The sequence below is a fragment of the Tachysurus fulvidraco genome, chromosome 15, assembly GCF_022655615.1.
Source record: "Tachysurus fulvidraco isolate hzauxx_2018 chromosome 15, HZAU_PFXX_2.0, whole genome shotgun sequence".
Lineage (NCBI taxonomy): Eukaryota > Metazoa > Chordata > Actinopteri > Siluriformes > Bagridae > Tachysurus > Tachysurus fulvidraco.
The window spans coordinates 20,927,316-20,947,938 of NC_062532.1; the positions used below are offsets into that span (position 1 = coordinate 20,927,316).

Consider the following 20,623-nt stretch of genomic DNA (forward strand, 5'->3'; position numbering starts at 1 on the left):
TGTTTTTCTTAAAAAAGAAACATCACAATATATTATTATTATTATTATTATTATTATTATTATTATTTTATTTATTTATTCTTCTTATTATTGTTGGTATTATTCTTGTTATTATTATTATTTTATTTATTATTATTATTAGCACCAATGCTAAATTTTAGTCAAAACCAAAAGATTAAATGGTGACGGAAAACAAATTTTCGAACATATTTAAGCACAAATGCATCTAAATGTTTTATAGCCAATAATGTTTGATGTTCTAGGTAATGGTCTACATTTTGCACCTTCAATTTGTGTGTTCATTATTGTATAACCTGTACATGGTCATTGTGAATATGCATTAAATATTAATGCTGTGAAGCAGACAAACACTGTTAGTTACAATACTGTTGTGAATACATAATAAACAATGACATGTTCGGTAATGAAGTAAGGGGCTTGTGTTCAGGTGAAATGTTACTGTTGTGCACGATCGAGAACGTATAATGATTTGGAAACAGCTGACGGCTCAGAGAGAAACTCCAAATCATAGCCTGTGTACTTGGAGTCTTAGACTTGTTCCTTCAAACCATCAAGTTAAAAACATTCATTCTGTTTCCTGACTGGAATAATAGAAAAAATATCTAATAATAAACTTTTTTTTTTCTCTCCACAGTACAGTATTAACTTTGTGTTCTGGTTCCAGTCCCCTGATGGAGCAGATTAATGTAACCTGTCTAACCTGTGTGAAGAATGCATGCAGGTGTCATTATTGTGTCTTCATCTGTCAGGCGCTGATTCGTGGTAAAATGTTATAATGAAGAAACGTGTTGAGCTCAAAAAAAAAAATAAATTCACTGGAAAGCTAACCAGTTGATTTCACTGGAATGTGTAAGGAGTGTGGAGGACAGGGCCATGCACAGACATTTTGAGGGGCAGTGGCCTAAACCAAAAAAAGGGGCAGTAAAGGGATGGTTGCTTGTTAACACAAATTATCCAGTTATTACAAAATGTACAATTAAAAGAGAAGATAGCACTCGCTCAAATACATTTTAGACTTTATTGTAGATGTTTTGATGGAACATAACAACAATTACACATTGCTGATAACAACAGAAACTATTTGCTGTTTTACATTTTTATATTTACCTGTTCCATTTACAGCAACACTTTATTTGGTACCATGTCCTTAAAGATCTTGATAACCAATTTTTTTATGATTCACAATTACACATTGCTGATGACAACAGAAACGATTTGCTGTTTTACATTTTTATATTTACATTTCCCTTTTACAGCAAAACCTTTCTCTTTGCTACCATGTCCTGAAAGATCTTAACCTCATCTTTTATGATTGGGATGTCTATTTTCAATGGCCATAAGCAGAAGATCAGAGAAGAATATTTTGTGAAGGCCACATTGTATGTTATATTGTATTTCTTTACATGAGCAGGATCTGATGGATTTTGTAAGTGAAGCAAAAACTCAAAGTCTTCTGGCTTTTTCTCCCTTGTGTACATGGCTGTGGCTGCCTCACTCTCCATTTCTTCCTGTTCTGCGTCTGTCTCTTCCCTCTCTGTCTCATTGTATTGCCTTTCTTTCACATTCTGAACTTTTTCTGTCTCTGGCTCAGTTCCAAGACCTACACTTGTACTCTGATGAGTTGATTCTGAGGCAGTTTCATCTTAATATAGAGAATGAATAACAAACCTTTTACCTAATTATTTTAAATACAATTGTTGGGCTTTAGTGATAATTAAATTTATGTTCTTGTAATATTACTCTTACATTCAAATAATTTAATGACTATATTTCTTGTTATCAAATGCTAGCATATTCAGAATCCTTTACTGTCAGCCAGTTTACACTTACCTGTAAGTGTCTAATTTGGCTGATGCTCAATGGTATAGTATTGAAAAAAAGTATTGATTTTTTAAAATGATGAAAAATCATAAAAAATCAACAAAAAGACATTCCCCTAAAATAAATGTTTTTGTATATGTATTAGGACATCAGTGATGTGTGATCTGAGTTTGGTGACAGTACAGTGTATTACAGTAAAGTTATTAAATATAATTTCCATAATAGTCAATTTATTGATTTTTTATATTATGAAAAATCATAAAAAACAACAAAAAGACATTTCTCCCAAACAAGTGTTTTAGTATATGTATTAGGACATCAGTGATGTGTGATCTGAGTTTGGTGACAGTACAGTGTATTACAGTAAAGTTAATGAATATGATTTCCATAATAGTAATGTAAACATGTCATCTTTATTTGTAAACTTGTCAAAGAAAGGATTACTTTTAGCTCATTTAAACATATGCAGTCTTAGAAACAAGATTCATGAAATCGCAAGAATCTCAACAGAAAATATTCATGTTTTAGCTTTATCTGAAACACATCTAGACGACAGTTTTGAGAACTCACAGCTTACTGTTGATAAGTACAAATTATATAGAAGAGATAGAAATCAAAATGGTGGGGGAGTTGCGTTTTATATAAAGGAGAATATTGTTGCTACAATTAAATCAGATTTAATGTGCAAAGATATTGAAATAATATGGTTACAGATTAACCTTCCATTCAAGCCATTTTTGGTTGGTTGCTGTTATAGACCTCCAAACTCAAATGTAGAGTATGTACAAAAAATATGTGAAAATATGGACATGGTTTCAGATCAAAATAAAGATATCTTTCTGCTTGGGGATTTTAATATTGTAATCTCAAACAAGTGGTGACACAACCCACAAGAATTTCTATGGATAATACATCTAAATCAACATGCATAGATCATATTTTTACTAATGTTCCTGATTTATGTTCACAAGCTGTTTCTGTGGGGGTAGGATGCAGTGATCATAACCTGATAGCAATTTCAATAATGATGAAAATTCCTAAATTTGGTGGAAGGATCATGTATCGTAGATCATATAAAAACTGGCCACCCACCTGTGCACGGCCCTGGTGGAGGACACTCGAGTTCCTCCACTCCAGCCTACGCAAACCACCTCTTTGTGTCACGATGGAACAGGTTTCAGCCCATTAGTTCCAGTGAAGGGAAAATTGTAAGGCTTCTACTGACAAAGATACAAGTGTGATACAAGTGAATGCTTCCATCACATATATATAGTAGGTGCCATAGTCTTCTGTCCACAAACCTTTGGCTACATAGTGCATGGTTTATTACTTAGGTTGAAGTTTGGGGACCAAGTTCCTTCTCATACTCTGGGCTCCTTCCTTACTATTAAGCACAGCTTCCAGTTTGATTGTAAACTGAACATACATTGGTGTGGAGTTGTACATGTTAACCATCTGACCTGTTTGGATTTCCTCCAGGTTCTCCGGATTCCTCCTGCCTTCCAAAAACATCCCAGTGCATGGATTGTCTAGAATAAATGATGTGAATGAGCCCTGTGAGTAGAATTCTCTCTTCAACCCTGATAAGAAAAAAATAGCTAAATAACGATGAGGCTTTTTCCCATTTTTCTCCTCAGTTTGTTCACCTACTAATTCACAGCCATCACCCAGATTTCCCTGGACACATGAAAGGTACATACAGAAAAAGTGTGAAGGATAGTGTGTGTTTCTTTCTCCATGACTGTCATATTCTTCCTGCTCAGTCGGATGTTAAACGGCCACTTCCGGGGCGGCAGCCATCTTGGCTGTGGCACTTCCGGGTTATACCATTTTATAATCCGCCACACTATATAAGCACGCGGTCTGCAAACACTCCTTGCCAGATTGTATCATCGCGTTACCACTCGTGTATGCCTTTTTCGGTCTGTAAGTTTCACTTTCATTTCCCGTGTTGGATTTCAGCCGGGTGTGTGTTAAATCGTGGATTTTCCCTTTTGTTATTTTTTTTTGGATTACTCATTTTTGCCTTTGTCGGCCAGAGACCCTTTTTGTATTTATGCTTATTTCGTTTGTGGATCAGTCCTATTTTTCTGACTTTTTGGTGGGATTTATTTTTTGTTTTTCCTTCTGTGGACTTAAGGGCCTTGTTGGATTATTCATTTGTTTTCTTCAAGAATTTTTCCTGGACTCGCTCTTCTTGATTTTGTTTGTGGATTCTTATCATAGTCTCTTGTTGGAACATTTAGCTTGGCCTGTTTTTTCTGCGACTGTTTATTTCTGTGTTGGATTATTCCCTGATATTATATACATTCCCCTTACTAAACCTATTTTTGTGGAAGTCGTATGTGTTCTGAATTTTTGGATCCATTCCCCCCTGCACCCTGACAGTACAATTTGGCCAACCATGGACTCAGCAGAAGCACCAGACTTGCCCACTATTCTCTCGAACCTATCACAGTTACAGGATTTCACCAAAGCCACTCACAAACTCATACGACGTGTTGGCTCTCTCTCCAGTCTTGCTGCCTCAGCCCCCACTCCGCCCGAAACTCCTCCAGTCATGCCCCCAGTTCGAGAGCCACATCTGCTACCTCCTGAATGCTTCAATGGTGAACCAGGATTGTGCCGAGCCTTCCTCATGCAATGTGCGGTCGTCTTTGAGCTCCAACACTCCTCTTTTCCCTCAGAACGCTCCAGAGTGGCCTACATTATCTCCCTCCTGTCTGGCAAGGCAAAGTTGTGGGCCACTGCAGAATGGGAACGGCAGTCACCCATCTGCTCCTCAGTCGAAGCTCTCTCCTCTGAATTACGGAGGGTTTTTGACACCACCTCCCTCAGCAAGATGCGGCCCGGACAGTGTTTGAGACTGCACAGCTTAAGGACGAACTCGCTGGCCGGGAGCTACCCCATGGACTGGATGATCTCATTTCTCTAGCCACTCAAGTCAACCAAAGAATGCAGGAGCGAAGGGCTGAGAGAACTCATCAGCACGTCTGGAAAACTACCCCTCATACCAGCTTTTCTTCTCTGCCAAATTCCCCACAACCCTCATCCTCTGCCATACCCATGGAAATTGGTCGGTGGCACATTCCAGCCAGTGAGAAGGAGAGGCGCATGGTCAACGGACTATGCCTATACTGTGGACAGGCTGGGCATATGGCCTTCTCTTGCCTGGCTCTCTCTCCAGTCCTGCTGCCTCAGCCCCCACTCCGCCCGAAACTCCTCCAGTCATGCCCCCAGTTCGAGAGCCACATCTGCTACCTCCTGAATGCTTCAATGGTGAACCAGGATTGTGCCGAGCCTTCCTCATGCAATGTGCGGTCGTCTTTGAGCTCCAACCCTCCTCTTTTCCCTCAGAGCGCTCCAGAGTGGCCTACATTATCTCCCTTCTGTCTGGCAAGGCAAAGTTGTGGGCCACTGCAGAATGGGAACGGCAGTCACCCATCTGCTCCTCAGTCGAAGCTCTCTCCTCTGAATTACGGAGGGTTTTTGACACCACCTCCCTCAGCAAGATGCGGCCCGGACACTGTTTGAGACTGCACAGCTTAAGGACGAACTCGCTGGCCGGGAGCTACCCCATGGACTGGATGATCTCATTTCTCTAGCCACTCAAGTCAACCAAAGAATGCAGGAGCGAAGGGCTGAGAGAACTCATCAGCACGTCTGGAAAACTACCCCTCGTACCAGCTTTTCTTCTCTGCCAAATTCCCCACAACCCTCATCCTCTGCCATGGAAATTGGTCGGTGGCACATTCCAGCCAGTGAGAAGGAGAGGCGCATGGTCAACGGACTATGCCTATACTGTGGACAGGCTGGGCATATGGCCTTCTCTTGCCTGGCAAAAGGTTGGGCTCGCCATTGAGCAAGGGGGCAGTGGTGAGCCAACAGCATTCAGTCCCCTCTGAGCCTCTTCTAAAGCTTCGGATCACGCTCGACAGCCAGACCCACGACTTGGCGGCCTTTTTAGATTCAGGAGCTGATTCTCAATTCATGGACCGTGAACTGGTACATCAACTGGGTATTGAGACTGAAAGTTTGCCTTGTTCACTCTTCGTTCGTGCCCTGGATGGTCATATCCTCCATCAGGCCACTCATCGCACCAAGCTGCTCCAAGTCACCATAGCAGAGCATCATCATGAGAGGCTGTCATTTCTGGTCATTGCTTCCCCTCAGACACCTGTCATGTTGGGCTTCCCGTGGCTTTGCCAACACAATACTCATCTGGACTGGAGCAGTGGGTGTGTCCTTAAGTGGGGTACCCATTATCAATCTCACTGTCTCCAGCCTCCTGCACCCAGTTCCTCCTCTGACCCCAATGATTCTCCGAACCTCAGTTCAGTGCTGCCTGTTTACCATGACTTCAAGAGGGTTTTCAGTAAAGCACAGGCCTCCTCCTTACCCCCCCCCCCCCACCGACCATTCGATTGCGCCATTGATCTCCTTCCCGGGACTTCTCCTCCTTGTGGTCATCTATTCAGCCTCACTGGGCCAGAAAGGGAGGCCATGACAACATACATTCAGGAATCACTGGCTGCTGGTCTTATTCGTCCGTCCTCCTCCCCGGCTGGAGCCGGGTTCTTCTTTGTCGGTAAGAAGGATGGTTCACTACGACCCTGCATTGACTATCGGGCACTTAACGCCATAACAATTAAGAACCGATACCCACTGCCTCTTATGTCTTCTGCTTTTGAACTGCTCCAGGGGGCCACTATCTTTTCCAAACTCGATCTCCGGAACGCCTATCATCTGGTGCGCATCAGGGAGGGTGATGAATGGAAGACTGCCTTTAACACTCCCACTGGTCACTATGAATATCTCGTCATGCCGTTCGGCCTCACTAATGCCCCGGCGGTGTTTCAGGCGCTGGTAAACGACGTGCTACGGGAGATGCCGAACCAGTACGTCTTTGTCTATCTCGACGATATACTCATCTTTTCCCGTTCTCTGGAGGAACATCAAGTGCATGTCCGGGCTGTGTTGCAACGCTTGCTGGAGAATCATTTGTTTGTAAAGGCTGAGAAATGCGAGTTTCATGTCAAACAGACCACCTTCCTGGGGTTTGTTCTCTCAGTAGGCAGCATCCAGATGGATCCTGTTCGTATTACGGCAGTCAAGGATTGGCCGAGCCCTAGGTCACGCAAGGAGCTTCAAAGGTTCTTAGGGTTTGCCAACTTTTATTGGCGATTTATACGGGGCTTCAGTGCGGGTGCCGCCCCCCTCCATCGGCTCACCTCCACTCTTCAGACCTTCACCTGGAACTCGGAGGCCGAGCTGGCCTTTAATAGGCTCAAGGAGCTCTTCACCTCTGCCCCCATATTGACTCTACCTGATCCAGCCCTCCAGTTTATCGTTGAAGTTGATGTATCTAATCAGGGAGTAGGAGCCGTTCTCTCTCAGAGGTCATCCAAGGACAATCGGGTCCACCCCTGTGCCTTCTTCTCTCGCCGTCTCACCCCAGCAGAACGGAACTATGCCATTTGGGACCGGGAGCTTCTGGCTGTTAAACTCGCCCTTGAGGAGTGGCGTCACTGGTTGGAGGGGGCGAATCAACCTTTCATTGTTTGGACCGACCACTGCAACTTGGAATATCTCAGAACGGCCAATCGTCTAAACGCGCACCAAGCTCGCTGGGGTCTCTTCTTTGGCCGGTTTAACTTCACCCTGTCTTATCGTCCAGGTTCCAAGAACGGTAAACCTGATGCCCTTTCAAGCTTATACTCCCCAGAAGAGGAGGATTGTAGCACCGAAAGTGTCCTTCCCACTTCAGTGACCGTCCGGATTCTTCAACTGGATATCGAGAGGAAGGTCTGTCAGGCCAGCAATTGTTCTGCAAACAGACTTTTTGTCCCCAATAGTCTACGCTCCCAGGTTCTCCAGGGGTGTCATTGCTCGCCTTTGTTCTGTCACCTCGGTGTGTCCCACACCTTGGCAACCGTTCAACAGCATTTCTGGTGGCCCACCCTCCGCCGGGACGTTCGCCAGTTTGTGGGGGCATGTACCACCTGTGCTCAACATAAGAGCTCTCATACTCCACCTGCTGGGTTCCTTCGTCCTCTTCCTGTCCCTCGTTGACCGTGGTCTCACATTGCCATGGATTTTATTACTGGATTACCTCCCTCGGCCGGCCAGACCACCATCCTCTCTGTAATGGATCGTTCTCGAAGGTGGTGCACTTTATATCATTGCCCAAGCTCCCTTTTGCCAAGGAGACTGCTCTGCTCCTCCTCCAGCACGTCTTTCGACTGCATGGCTTGCCTAGGGACATTGTTTCTGATCGAGGACATCAGTTCACATCAGGATTCTGGAGAGAGTTCTGTCGACTACTGGGGGCCTCACTCAGCCTGTCATCTGGATTCCACCCCCAGACCACTGGTCAGGTTGAGCGTTGTAATCAAGATTTGGAGGCAGGTCTTTGCATCTTATGTGCTGAGCAACCTGAGGCCTGGTCCACCAAGTTGGGTGTATAATATGGGTGGAGTACGCCCACAACTCCTTGCCCTCCTCAGCCACAGGCATGTCTCCATTCCAAGCTGCTTATGGATACCAACCACCTCTTTTTACATCCCAAGAATTCGAGGCTTCTGTCCCCTCTGCTCTTGCCCTAGCCAAACGTTGCCGTCACACCTGGAGAAGAGCTCGTGAGGTGCTTCTTAAGTCCTCACAGAACTATGCCCGGTGGGCTAACAGCAACCGGCGTCCGGCACCTAAGTACCGTGTCGGCCAAAGGATATGGCTATGCACCAAGGACCTTCCTATCAAGGGGTCTTGTCGCAAGCTCACTCCTCGCTTTGTCGGACCATTCCCCATCGCCAAGATACGCATTCAGTGTCCGTCGCCTCCTACGCTCCAGGCATCGTGGGAGAGGAATACAGTACCTGGTTGATTGGGAGGGCTATGGCCCCGAGGAGCGTTCTTGGGTACCGGCTCATCACATCCTTGATCCTGACCTCATCGCCGAGTTCCACAGATTGCATCCCGACCAGCCTGGTCGGTCGTCATGAGACGCCCGTATGAGGTAGGGTACTGTCATATTCTTCCTGAACAGTCGGATGTTAAACGGCAACTTCCGGGATGGCAGCCATCTTGGCTGTGGCACTTCCAGGTTATACCATTTTATAATCTGCCACACTATATAAGCACGCGGTCTGCAAACACTTCTTGCCAGATTGTCTCATCGCGTTACCACTCGTGTATGCCTTTTTCGGTCTGTAAGTTTCACTTTCATTTCCCGTGTTGGATTTCGGCCGGGTGTGTGTCAAATCGTGGATTTTCCCTTTTATTATTTTTTTTGGATTACTCATTTTTGCCTTTGTTGGCCAGAGACTCTTTTTGTATTTATGCTTATTTCGTTTGTGGATCAGTCCTATTTTTTTTTGTTTTTCCTTCTGTGGACTTAAGGGCCTTGTTGGATTATTCATTTGTTTTATTCAAGAATTTTTCCTGGACTTGCTCTTCTTGATTTTGTTTGTGGATTCTTATCATAGTCTTATCATGGAACATTTTGCTTGGCCTGTTTTTTCTGCAACTGTTTATTTCTGTGTTGGATTATTCCCTGATATTATATACATTCCCCTTATTAAACCTATTTTTGTGGAAGTCGTATGTGTTCTGCATTTTTGGGTCCATTCCCCCTTGCACCCTGACAATGACACCTGAATCTAATTGATGCCAAGTGTATGCACACTCAAAGGGAAAATCTAACCAGTCACTTCATTCATGATTTCACAGACACCAGCAACCAGCTTACATTGCTGTGATTGACAGGTGAGAGAAAGCCCTCCCACATAGACAGCACAGCCAGTCAGATCTCCAGACGATAGTTTGAACTCTTTCCTGCCGCATCTCTCAGGATCTCAGAGTCCGAACCACCACTCTTTGAATATAATCTTTTATTTTCATTGTGCTTTGGGAAATTAAGACATTTTTTTGGCATAGTTCTGTGAACAGAGCAGGATAAAACTCACAGATTGTGCTGATAGAATGGCTTTGGTTGTTGGATGAGTCATAGGCAGGAGTGTGTGTTTGGGATAGGTTGAGACTCCGTAGGACTGAGAGCAAAACTGTGAAACTGTTAAGCAGTACAATTCCGCTCACATGCCCATGTCACTTAATTAAAAATGATGAGGCTTGTTGACATCTCTGGCTCTGATCAGCGTTTAACTTTGGGCTCAGATATCACTAACCTCAGAATGAAACTGAATCCCCAGACCGACCGACCGCAAAATGTCCTCAGCACAGAACGGGAGGAGAACGACCCAACACAGCCTTTAAAGCACAGTTAAAGCGGTAAAACAGTAATTATCATGAAATATAATGGTTTTATAACAAGCTCATTAAAGGAGGAGCTGCCCGTGCATGTTTTAATAAAATCTGGGGAATATCAGACAAAACTCGATCAGAAATCAAAACAAAAGGACTCTCGCTAACACACAAACTGGGCACCGTTTTGCTAACATGGTGATTACTTTTATTTTATTGTTTATTTACTTATTTTTAATGCAAGTTTCCAGAGAAGAAGCAAAGGAGGAAATGAGAATGCATAATTGTGCTAATTAATGAAGATGATATAATAGCTAAAAAAAATTACAAATGACAACTATTGGCTAGGGGGCACAGTGGCTTAGTGGTTAGCATGCTCACACCTCCAGGGTTGGGGGTTCGATTCCCACCTCCGCCATATGTGTGTGGAGTTTGCATGTTCTACCCGTGCCTCGGGGGTTTCCTCCAGGTACTCCGGTTTCCTCCCCGGTCCAAAGACATGCATGGTAGGTTGATTGGCATCTCTGGAAAATTGTCTGTAGTTTGTGAGTGTGTGAGTGAATGAGAGTGTGTGTGCCCTGCGATGGGTTGGCACTCTGTCCAAGGTGTATCCTGCCTTGATGCCCGATGACGCCTGAGATAGGCACAGGCTCTCCGTGACACGAGGTAGTTCGGATAAATGGGAGAAAATGAATGAATGAATGAATGAATGAATGAATGAATGAATGAATGAATGACCTTTTTTTAATCACCTTGTGGGAGGCAAGAAGTCTGTCACCAGTATAAATGAGAAGTGGATATAAAGTCCCTGGGGGGTTTAAAGAGCTCCAGTTCTGTGAATCTGTTGTCAGAGGAATTTAATTTAGCACTTTTGTGAATTGTTCTTATCTACTAAACAGTATTCGGCATCAGAGTCCGTAACAGCAGGTGTCTCTATTTCCTTGTTAGCCGTATATACAGTATACATATATGCTGAATAAATGGACTCTTGCACGCATCGTACATCACTGAACATAAAAAAGGGGATGTCCGACCAACCGCCAGTCTCAGAACATCAAAATAACCCCATTCACACGAAACCAAGTGAAAAAAAAGATACAGTAGTTTCCCAGATATATTTTTATTTAACATCAGACACTCTGTGCAGACAGACAGTAGTGTTTTAATCGTTAATAACAGCACAGATATTTCTGGTAGGTGTGAAACCGAGCATCCTGATGTCAGAGAATGTTCACTCTGCTATATCAGAATACATCTACCCATCAAGAGGAAGAAGAAGAGGAAGAAGAAGTTTTATATAATATATTAGCCCGGTTACATGCAAATAAATATACAGTGCATTAAGAAAGCCAAACCCTGAAAGCCTAAGAAAAAAAAATTAACTTGTGCTTAAATCAGAAACATAGCCCAATAGCTCCACATCAAGTAAAGTGATCAAACATAAACCAGATAGATTTCTTATGGGATTAGTAACTCTTTGCAGAAACCATGAGCCCAAACTCCTGGATGCTGATTTCTTTGTTCTGGTACTGCTGCAGCTGGTTCACCCTCACAGCAGACAAGCTCTTCTGTAGTCCTTCGATTTCTTTGTCTTTCTCAGACGTGATGCGTCTCAGGTCTTGAAGCTCGTTGTGCAGTGCCGTTAGGCGAATTTCCAGGCTCCTGCTACTGTCCATTGTGGTGGACTCTGTGATTTGCCTGGTTTCTTTTGTGGTGATCTGAATTTCAGACTGGAGTTTTCTGATCTCGTTCTGCAAGCGCTGGTTCTCCTGGAGAAGTCTGCTGCTCTCTTCGCGGATGTAGTCAAGCTCTTTGGTTGACTTTGTGTTCGTGAACTCCAGTTCGGTTAGCTTGGTGGTGAAGGTGCTGAGTTGGATGTCCAGTTCTTGTCTGCGTTTTGTTTCTTCTTCAAGGGTCCTCTTCAGACGCTCGACCTCAAGCTGGGCTTCTGCGTCTGCCTCAACTTGGACCTTCTCTGTGCAAACTACTTTCTCCCAGACCTCCATTTTCTCCAGCGTTTGATGTTGCTGCACCAAAAGGTTGTACTCTTTCTCCAGAAGCATACGCTTGTGTCTCTCTTCTTCGACCTGAAGTCTTAAGATCGAATGCTCTTTCTCCTGCTGTGGAGGCTGCTCTCAGCCTCTGAATTCAAGCTTGGCTTCCCGCCGGGCTCTGCGCTCACGTTCGAGCTCCTCCAGCTGGAGATCCAGATCAGCCTTCTGACGCTGCAACCTGGCCAACTCATATTTCAGAATTTCCCTCTGTTTCACCTCAGTGTTGATGTTCTGAGTGAAGTTCACACATTCAGACTTCAGCACTAAGTCTTCTTCCACTTTCACCACTTCTTGCTGCACAATCTTCTCTCTGACCTGTGATAAGTATATCCTCTTTTTTTATTTCAGAGTTTACACCGTGAGCAAAATTCAACCACCGGGTTGACCCCCGAGGCCTACTGCCTTCGGTTCCTCCCTGGGCTCCTTACTGGTCTGTGTGTCCTAGCCTATGCCTGCAGCTGATGAAACTACTTTACAGTATGAGACATGAGTCCAACTTTTTCCTTTACATAGTAGCATTCTGGCAACTTTCTTCACTTCGCCTATAAAATACGTCCTGTTTGTTCTCTCTACTTGACCTGATTCTGTTGGCATACAACACAGCGTTTGGCTGTCTCTGTGGCTATACCTCTAAAAGCCGAATTCCAGGATTACACCAGTGATTTGACAAAGGTTAAATCATTGCCGCTGGACTAATGTGACTTAAGTTAAGTAACTGCTGAGACAAATATGGCAGAAGTGATTCTGGTGCCATATATTTTTCCCCCTTTGGTCCAGTAGCCTGTAAAATCAACCATGGCTCCCATATCAAACCATTTCCATGATTCATACTTTGGAACATCTTTGTAGAGGTCTGTTAGAGAGTCTGGAGGCATATTGACACTGGTTGTTGTCATTCTAGTACCCACTTGCACTGTACCCTATGAACATGCTTTTTTTGCAGCTACGTCTGCAAGAGCTTTACCCTGAGATTCTGCAGTGCTAGGTTTGGAATCTGGGAGATGACTGGAAGCTACTAGATCAGATACAGAGGTCATTGCTTTTCCTGCTCTTCTATTCCCTCCAATGACTTGAGCTGAACCATCAACAAACAATTCAAAATCAGCATTATTTAGTGGACTCTCTGCAATAGTATTTGAAGATGAGTGTGTAAGCATAACACAATCATGAGTCATTTCTTCATCCTCTAAAGGAACATCAATCATTGCAGACATCACACAAGAGGATGGGTTAGTGACAGGGGCATGGTCCAAAACCTAGTTGAGGGCTGTGAGAGTAGTTAATCAATTTCCCCAAAAGGAGGAGGTGATTTTAGCTTGATTCTTTGATGTGGATACTGAATTACTTTTATTGTTTGGCCTAAAACTGCATTTGTACAGGCCTGAACAAGCTGTCCTATGGTTTCACTAGAAAGAGGATGGACTACCTCTCGGTTATAAGCAGGCTGGGTGGGTGAGGGGTTAGGTTGTAAATTTCTTCTGCTATCTTGCTGCTTTTTCCTACAATCTTTTACCCAGTGCCCTGATCTTCCACAATAGTTACATGTTCCCTCTCTCTTAGGGAATCCGGGTTCTTGCCTAGTCTCTGCATAGGAATAATTTAGCTATCTTGCGGCTGTTCTGACTTTTATTCTAACATCAGAATCCCTTTCCCAGATGGCTAACCTGTCCAAGTTGCTTTTCAGTGTATGAATAGACCAAGTAAGGTCTAAGAAAGGCAGAGCATTCCTGTACTCTGATGAAAGGCCATCAAACCATGCCCTGACTAATGGTCCCTTATCATCTAATACATCATCTGGACTGTTGGCTATTCCACTGTATGCAACAGCTGATTGACAAAATCTTTCAGTTTATTCACTTACAGTTTCTTCCTTTTTCTGCACACAGCTAGTAACTCTGGCCCAGTTGATCTTTGGCCCAATAATATCCTTCAGTATCCTAAGGACTCCTTCTCAAAACTCATCTTTGCTGACACGTTTGAAATCAGAAGTATACACAGTACTTTCAAAACACTTAAATTCTGATTCTGTTAACACCTCAGACATAAGTTGAGTGACCTCCACTAGAGACATGTCATAGAGAAGCAGTTTTTTTGCTAATGCTCTCCTAAATTAAAAAAAATTAGAATGTGCTGATGGCAAATTTTGAGAAAGTCTCTCTATTGCTTCAGGCCCTAAAGTTTTAATGACAGTTTGCATTTGTAATACTGGAGATGGGCAAGGAGTATTTTCTGCCTCTTCAATTCTACTTTGAACCCTTTTTCGAGCTCCACACACAAGGGCATTGACTGGCTGATCAGTAAGGTCACTAAAGGACACATTATCTCCCTCTTGGTTAGACAAGGAATGCAAGTCAGGATATACATTAGTGATGGAAGATACTTGTGCACGTAATTCTTTGTTTTGCTCTTCTAGCTCTGCAATGCGTTGGGCATGCTTTTGTGCTGAGGTAACACAAAATTCCATGTGGTAACAGATAATTCCTTTGACATTTTTCTTTCTTATACAAGCACCTAGCACCATTTTGCACTCTTCAATAGACCACACTTTGTCTGGATGAATGCCATATTTCTTTGTCAAATTCTGTTTGACTGAGTCTGTCACTATAACATTCATTTGTTCATCTAACAGTGATTTGAACTCTCAACTAGTCCACAAAGGGGTAGCTAATCCACCTTTTTCAATAGTGGGGATCAGTCTTGCATTCTTTTTAAACATTTTGATTGCTATGGGATTTCTCTTTTTAGACAATCTTCTGTTCTCTAAAGTAGGGAACAACCCATAACTGTTTCTGATTTCTAGATGATAACACACAATTCTTCCCTGGTATACAGGGGATAAACCAAAACTCTTCCCCGAATAAACAGAGGGTAACTCAAATTTCCTCCCTGATCAACAGAGGATACATCAAAATTCTTCCCTGATCAACAGAGGATACACCAAGGTTTTTCCCTCATAAACAGAGGATAAACCACAATTCTTCCCTGATTAACAGAGGATAAACCACAAAATCTTCCCTGGTAAACAGAGAATAGACCACAATTCTTCCCTGATCAACAGAGGATAAACCACAAAATCTTCCCTGCCTAAACAGAGGATAAACCAAAATTGTAGTTAAACCAAACCCTGCTGCTGTTTGTTAACTCTTCCCTGACAAAGCAGAGGATAACCACATGTATACTGGTCTGTAGGTTCTTTCGATAGAGTGACACTCACCAAACCAAAGTTGAGTTAGAAAGAATCTGAAGATTCTAGAGCTTGAAGTTTTGAAGAAGTTTAGTGAGATGAGAAGCTCTATCCGGGTCACAGCACCATCTGTTGTAAACTTTTTCCAGAGAAGACCAGGAGACTTGGATATCCTTGTGCAGTAGTCTTTATTGTAGATACACAATGAAACATTTACATTTACATTTACAGCATTTGGCAGACGCCCTTATCCAGAGCGACGTACATAAGAAACGAGTTTACAAGTCAGAGCGTACTGGCACGGGCGATGCAGTCATCAAGTCTGACTTAAAGTTGTAGTACATTGTAAATATACACATTTTAGGGGGCAGTCCCATCAGATAGCGACAAAACACTCGGGTGACAATCAAACCATGAAAGGATGTAACAGCCCCCACACCAGATCCTGGAATTTCACCCACCCTTGATCCCATTAACATAACAACAGGTCAAATGGCACAAAGAGACATATTATACCCTGAGTTACCTTGCCCCTTCCCTTCAATATTTATGAGATACAGGAACCAAAAGTCTAATGTAAAGATTGAATTTAAGTAGCATTGTAACTTGATTGGGCTTCTATATTATCCACAGAAATATGCTAGAACTAAAGGGAAATAAAACAATGACTTAAAAAATAATTTTATTCTTCCTCTTCTGCCATTGAAGTCAATGGCAGCCCATAGAACCGTACGTAGGAAAGTTATGAAATTTGGCACACATGTAGAGGCTAGTCTTATAATTTACTATAGCAACTTTGCTGTGTCTAGCTCAAACCCTCTAAACACCAGTCCAAAACAAATTGGGCATGTTTTGTCACACACACACACACACACACACACCAGAATCATTATTATTCTTCCTCTTCTGCCATTGACGTCAATGGCAGCCCGTAGAACCGTTACGTAGGAAAGGTATGAAATTTGGGACACATGTAGAGGCCAGTCTTATAAGTTACTATAACAACTTTGGTGTGTCAAGCTCAAACCCGCTAAACACCAGTCCAAAACAAATTCTAGTATTTGAGAGGCGGTTTGGCACACAATATGTATTGGGTGCTAAAATCAGAATCAGCACCACAGTGACACACACACACACACACACACACACACACACACACATTTCGCAACGTTTCGTGACCACGCCCCACCTAGTGGCCATGAGTTTTTCACGTTAAATACAGTATTTTACAAATGCAATGCCATATCGCTACGAAACTTAGTATGGTTGGTTCATCAGCAACATATTCTGAGCGCATCTGATCGGCTTGACCCCGGAATCGCTGCTTGCAGCTATATTTATTAGGGGTCAAGCCCCGAAGGGGCGTAAACACCTATTGTTATCGTTAGTTTTCTTATTATTATTATTGTTCCGCCATTGAAGTCAATGGCAGCTCATAGAACCGTACGTAGGAAAGTTATAAAATTTGGCACACATGTAGAGGCCAGTCTTCTAAGTTATTATAGCAACTTTGGTGTGTCTAGCGCAAACCCTCTAGCTCCACCAGTCCAAACAATTTGAGGGGCAAGTTGGCACACAACATGAACCGTACGTAGAAAAGTTATGAAATTTGGCAGACATGTAGAGGCCAGTCTTCTAAGTTACTATAGCAACTTTGGTGTGTCTAGCTCAAACCCTCTGAACACCAGTCCGAAACAAAATCTAGTATTTGAGGGGCGGTTTGGCACACAATGTGTATTGGGCGCTAAAATCAGAATCCGAATCAGCACCACAGTGACACACAACACACACACACAATAGTGACATCAGCGAGTGATTTTTTTGGTGAAATAGTTTGTTTCTGCATGTTTTCACACACGCGCACACAAGTTTTACGTTGACTGGTGTGCGGTTTTCTGTTCAGCATGCCTGGTATGAAATGTGTGTGTGTTTCCTTCTGTTGTTCTGTCACTGGAGACACACACACACAGTTCTGCCTGGTAAAAAAGTATAAAGTTTTGGAAATGTTTGGAAAATTTTAATTTAAGCTATTTTGTAATTAATTAATTTTAATTTATTTTATTGATTGGAGGAGCCTAAATTTGCCTAAAGATTATTTTGTATTTCTGTCTGCCTGATTGTTGTCTTTAAAAATAAAATCAGACGTTACTTAACAGTTACTCAGTACTTGAGTTTTTTCACCAAGTACTTTTTTTACTCTTATTCTGATGTGTGTGTGTGAGTGTGACAAAATGTGCCCAATTTGTTTTGGACTGGTGTTTAGAGGGTTTGAGCTAGACCAGGGGTCGGCAACCTTAAACATTCAAAGAGCCATTTGGAATTAGGGGTCGGCAACCCGCGGCTCCGAAGCCGCAAGTGGCTCTTTCATCCCTCTGCTGCAGCTCCCTGTAGATTTGGAAAATTAAAATTTAATTAAAATTTATTTTATTTTAGTTAGTTAGTTAGTTTAAAAAAGTAATTCTAAATTCTTAGATTATGATGCTCTTGTAACATTAAAATAAACCGTGTTTAATTTTTTTGTCGCTCAAAATATGAGTCATAACTGCCGACTTGTGAAATCCGACACACAGAAGCAGATGCATTTTTGGTTTGCTGCAGTCTTTTATCACGCTCTCCCGCCACACATCGTATTTCTCATGCAGAAAAACTTTGACTATTTATCATATATTTAATAAGCTGCAGCACCCAAAATGTATCAGTCCGCACCGCTGTCTGGAACCGCTCAGGAATCAAGCGCGTCTCCCCTGAAGTTATTAGTTGAGCCTGACACTTATCAGCCAATCAAAAAAAGGCTACACAATAGCCAATCAGAAAATAGCAATATCTGGGAAAGATTTAACCCAACAACCAATGAAAAAATTGGGGTTGCGAGGGGGTTGGAGCTGTCTTCAAAACTTGAGAGCCGAAGAGGACTCAATTAGTCATTGAACATTTTATTTGAAAGTAACCTTCAACCCAGCGTCTTTTTACTTAAGGTTAGTTCAAACTGTTCAAAATATTTTTGTTTGCCTGCAGAAATAAAATTTCGTTTATTCGGTAGCAGTTCATTGATTTCATAAATGCAACACTACAGTTTTTTCTATACTTTCCATAAAGTTAAAAAACAATATATGCAGTGTTATCTTCATTTTAGATGTCAAATGGGTTTTGTGGTTCCCTGTGTTTTTTTCTGTGGGAAACGCGTCCAAATGGCTCTTTGAATGTTTAAGGTTGCCGACCCCTGGTCTAGCTCAAACCCTCTAAACACCAGTCCAAAACAAATTGGGCACATTTTGTCACACTCACACACACACACACACATCAGAATCAGAATCATTATTATTCTTCCTCTTCTGCCATTGAAGTCAATGGCAGCCCATAGAACCGTATGTTGGAAAGTTATGAAAAAAGTCTTATAAGTTATTATAGCAACTTTGGTGTGTCTAGCTCAAACCCTCTAGCTCAGTGGTCCCCAAACTTTTTTTAGCCGCGGACCGGTCAATATTTGATCATTTTACCGCGGCCCGCTGGGGGTGGGGGCTATACAATTCAATTAAAATTAATTATTTTAATTTAATTATATTTAAGCATGCCTTTTTAACTCACTACAACACTAATTCAATGAGAACCCTGAGCTTGTTTCTTTGCAACTAGACGGTTGCATCGGGGGTAGTATAGGAGACAATGACACCCAAAGTGTGTTGCTTATGTCCAGTTTATCCCGTTGTTTTGTTTTGGTTGCCGTCACTGCAGAAAACCCCGCTTCACACAGATAGCATGTCGGAAATGGCAATAGGGATGTAAGTGCTGTGGTGACAATCTCAGGGTATTCCGCCATGACTTTAATCCAGAACACCGGCAGAGTTTCTAACTTTCTAACGACGTCTGATCCATACTCATTTTTGTTAATTTGTGGGTTAAACTTGAGCAAACACAATATACACGTACACCAAGCACTGTTAAACATGACAAAGTACCGGTGAACAGAGAGAAGAGCGATACACACCTTCTCTCCACCAAAGATACAACGCCACTGCCGCTTGCAGCCGCTCAGCTCCTGACGTCACCTAAACCCGGCCCGCTATCATGATATTTTGCGCAAGTGCAGAATTGGTGTGGCTTTAGGTGATGTCTCTCAGCTCCCGATTAACTTCTCGTCCATGGAAAGTCGCACAAATCCGAGAGAAATACACCACAGTAAATAAAATGGAAATAATTTAATGTTCCTTGGGCGGCCCGGTACCATTTGGTCCACGGATTGGTACCGGTCCACGGCCCGTGGGTCGGGGACCACTGCTCTAGCTCCACCAGTCCAAACAAATTGAGGGGCAAGTTGGCACGCAATATGAACCGTAATTAGGAAAGTTATGAAATTTGGCACACATGTAGAGGCCAGTCTTATAAGTTACTATAGCAACTTTGGCGTGTCTAGCTCGAACCGTCTAAAAACCAGTCCAAAACAAATTCTAGTATTTGAGGGGCGGTTTGGCACACAATATGTATTGGGTGCTAAAATCAGAATCAGCACCACAGTGACAGTTTCATCACAGTTTCGTGACAGCACCACCTAGTGGCCACGAGATTTTCACGTTAAGTCCAGTATTTTACGAATGCAATGCCATATCGCTACGAAACTTGGTATGGTTCATCAGCAACATATTCTGAGCGCATCTGATCGGCTTGACCCCATAATCGCTGCTTGCAGCTATATTTATTATTGTTATTATTATTTTATTTATTATTATTATTATTATTATTATTAGCACCAATGCTAAATTTTAGTCAAAACCAAAAGATTAAATGGTGATGGAAAACAGATATTCGAACATATTTAAGCACAAATGCATCTAAATATTTTATAGCCAATAATGTTTGATGTTCTAGGTAATGGTCTACATTTTGCACCTTCAATTTGTGTGTTCATTATTGTATAACCTGTACATGGTCATTGTGAATATGCATTAAATATTAATGCTGTGAAGCAGACAAACACTGTTAGTTACAATACTGTTGTGAATACATAATAAACAATGACATGTTCAGTAATGAAATAAGGAGCTTGTGTTCAGGTGAAATGTTACTTTTGTGCACGATCGAGAACGTATAATGATTTGGAAACAGCTGACGGCTCAGAGAGAAACTCCAAATCATAGCCTGTATACTTGGAGTCTTAGTCTTGTTCCTTTAAACCATCAAGTTAAAAACATTCATTCTGTTTCCTGACTGGAATAATAGAAAAAATATCTAATAATAATAATAATCTTTTTTTTTCTCCACAGTATAAACTTTGTGTTCTGGTTCCAGT

At 42.4% G+C, this 20,623-nt stretch overlaps 1 protein-coding gene across 2 annotated transcripts in view; it reads right to left on the reverse strand.

Moving 5' to 3' along the window:
- Positions 1–11,449: 11,449 nt before the first annotated feature.
- Positions 11,450–20,623, reverse strand: part of LOC113657310 (periplakin) — a 33,622-nt gene continuing 24,448 nt past the window's right edge. The window contains exon 23 of one of the 2 annotated variants that reach the window (XM_047800864.1): positions 11,450–12,218. In XM_047800864.1, coding sequence (XP_047656820.1) covers positions 11,568–12,218 — 651 coding nt within the window. In that variant the 3' untranslated portion in view covers positions 11,450–11,567. The remainder of the gene's footprint in view (positions 12,219–20,623) is intronic. The other variant, XM_047800863.1, reaches the window with a different exon arrangement.